Source organism: Triticum aestivum, chromosome 6A, assembly GCF_018294505.1.
Source record: "Triticum aestivum cultivar Chinese Spring chromosome 6A, IWGSC CS RefSeq v2.1, whole genome shotgun sequence".
Lineage (NCBI taxonomy): Eukaryota > Viridiplantae > Streptophyta > Magnoliopsida > Poales > Poaceae > Triticum > Triticum aestivum.
The window spans coordinates 479,871,116-479,873,687 of NC_057809.1; the positions used below are offsets into that span (position 1 = coordinate 479,871,116).

The 2,572-nt window shown below is 54.7% G+C and overlaps 1 protein-coding gene across 1 annotated transcript; it reads right to left on the reverse strand.

Moving 5' to 3' along the window:
• Positions 1-353: 353 nt before the first annotated feature.
• Positions 354-2,184, reverse strand: LOC123127988 (ethylene-responsive transcription factor ERF027-like). The gene has a single exon (XM_044547872.1). It carries the CDS (start codon positions 1,753-1,755, stop codon positions 973-975), a length of 783 nt encoding a protein of 260 aa, XP_044403807.1. The 5' UTR covers positions 1,756-2,184; the 3' UTR covers positions 354-972.
• Positions 2,185-2,572: the final 388 nt, after the last annotated feature.

The window sequence follows — 2,572 nt, forward strand, 5'->3', positions numbered from 1 at the left end:
TGATCTTAGAATATGATGTCAACATGAAGAACCCACTTACTGTCGTTTAACAGCTCAATTATGAGATCTCAAGAGCATTTTGGTTGGAGAAACCGACGTAGCAAATAAGCAACTGACCGATTTATCCATGTCACCTTTTGACAATTTCAGCTAACTGTGTTTTGCTACGACGTTTTATGACTCATGTGTGAAATAGGAGTATATTACTACAAGCAGAGCAAATCCTATTCTTTTCCACAATAAATTGACTCGCATAGATATTTTCGTGCTGAATCTTGCTGATCTGATTTGTTGTCAAAAAGTAACATAGCGCATGGATCTTTCATCGATCACAGTATCCAACAGATAACAGATTGCCCACCAACTCTTCCCTCTTTTGCTCTTCTCAACGGCTAACTTCCCCAATTCATAATATACTACTCCTACATATAAACTACAGCCAAAAGACACCACTAAAGAAAAGGAAAATTGGATCCATATGGACGTCCGCGTCCATCTTAGTTTATCCACCGCCAAATATTTTTATGTCTACTGTTACAAAAGCTACAATGCATTAGTCTCCCGGTGATGTGCGATCCACTCGGCGCTTTTTATAGAAAAAAAAGAAGAAAAAGGTACGTGGCGCCTGCTTGCTCTCATTATCTCATAGTAAAACGAGCAATAAGCCAAGCGAATCAACGAGCGGACTTTATGTGCGAAAATGACCGTACGTAGCTAGCTAGAACATAATATCGAATCTGACGTAACTGGCGAGTATACTATCTAGGTAGCAGCTATAATATCGCAGTCCAGCGCCCAGTGATACCACTATTATGGCGCACGCATATATACCAGATAGAGGACGATGCCCCGCCATGTATCCACATCCACTGCCGTACTCCGGATTAATTAGGTTTAGTAACTGGTATAGTACTGGAGCACGTACCAACCAGCTCACCGGTCATCATGTCTTAAGCCAATGCAAAATACTCACTAGGGATCGTGGTAGCTCCACAGGCTCTCCCCGGCCCCCGCCGGGTCCGGCCACTCGTCGGAGGCGGTGGGGCTCAGCCTTGGCGGGCTCATCATCATGCCCGCCGCCATGTTGCGCAGCATCTGCGGCATCTCGAAGATCGCCTCCTCGTCCATGAAGTCCTCATTGCCCATCTGATGCTGCGGCGTGCGGTCATCGGCGGCGCCTCCGCTTGTTATTGTGCCGTGATGTCTCTGCTCCTCCGCTGTCGCGGCAGTCGAAGCACTGCCATCAGGCGCCTCGCTGCCGTGCGGCCTGTAAAGCTGGGCGGCCGCCGCGGCTGCGGCTGCGGCCGCACGTATGTCCTCCGGGGAGGCAGACGCGGGGACAGGGCGCGAGGCGGCGGCGCCAGGGAAATTGAGCACGGCGTCGGAGCCGCGCAGCGCGCGGGCGGCCACGTCATAGGCCGCGGCAGCCATCTCGGCCGTCGGGTAAGTTCCGAGCCATATGCGGCGCGCCTTGCGCGGCTCGCGGATCTCCGAGACCCACTTGCCGTTTCTGCACCGGATGCCGCGGTAGAAGGGGTGCTTCCCAGTGGACCGCGGCGACGGCTCCCCGGAGCTCGTCGCCGCCAACGCCGTCGTTGTCCCCACCGTCTCGCCTAGGTGAACCGGCGGGGAATGGGGCGAGGCAGGAGCACCCGGGGAAAGCTCGGTCGCCGGTTCAGCAGCAGCTTGCACTTGCAGCTGAGGAGTAGCAGCACCCGCAGCAGACGAGGAGGCTCCAGAAGGCTGCTCAGCCATGTACCATTAGGGCACGCCCCTCTATATATTCACACACACCTACACACACATGCCAGAGCTGCAGTGCGCCTATGAACCTAGCAAATCTATGGTGCGCGCAGGTGTATGCCGGGTGGGTAAGCCGTTAAGTACTCGTCGTTTCGAGGTGTGTGTGCGCGCGCGCTGTGGGCAGCAGTGGAGTACTGGCAGTCTGAAAGAGGAGAGCTAAGGTAGGTAGAGGTGTCAAGAAGCGCACGAGGAGAACTAGAAGCGTGAGATCCGGCATGAGGCCAGGAGGCTGGGAGGTATATATGGGTTGGTAAAGAAGCGGGGGAGAAGCGTGAGGTCCGCCATGGTGAAAAGCTGATCTCTCCATCGGAGAAGAGAGGAGAGGAGCGCGGCGCCGCGCGCATGCAGGTGCGGTGAGGAGGCAGCTAGCCAGACCGCGTTGTTTGAGCGGGAGAGTGTGTGTATGGCTTGCGATGAGCTGGCGCCTGAGGAGACTCCACCTAACTAATTAAGCACGCTGCCAGTATTAGTAGCAGCTGATCGGGATCGAGTTTACTACCCCCTTGCCGGTGCTCCCTGCTTCGTCTTACCTTCGCGGGGCCGAAACGAGCAGAGATGGCGACGTCGCTGTCCTAATTGATGGCCCGGCTTTTGTGGGGCTTAATTGGGAAATTAAGATCGGACCGCTCAGTGTGATTGCTGATAATTTCTCTAGGGGCTAGCGAAAGATACGGCCAGCGGGGCAGCTCTCCGTGACTGTGACTGACAGGTGGTGGCCTCCGGATGCCTGCCAGGTGGGGGCTTTTGGTTAGCTCGCTTTTCTTGTCTG

Coding starts and splice junctions, on each gene's coding strand:
- LOC123127988 (XM_044547872.1), bottom strand. CDS start 1,755: ATGGCTGAGCAGCCTTCTGGAGCCTCCTCGTCTGCTGCGGGTGCTGCT.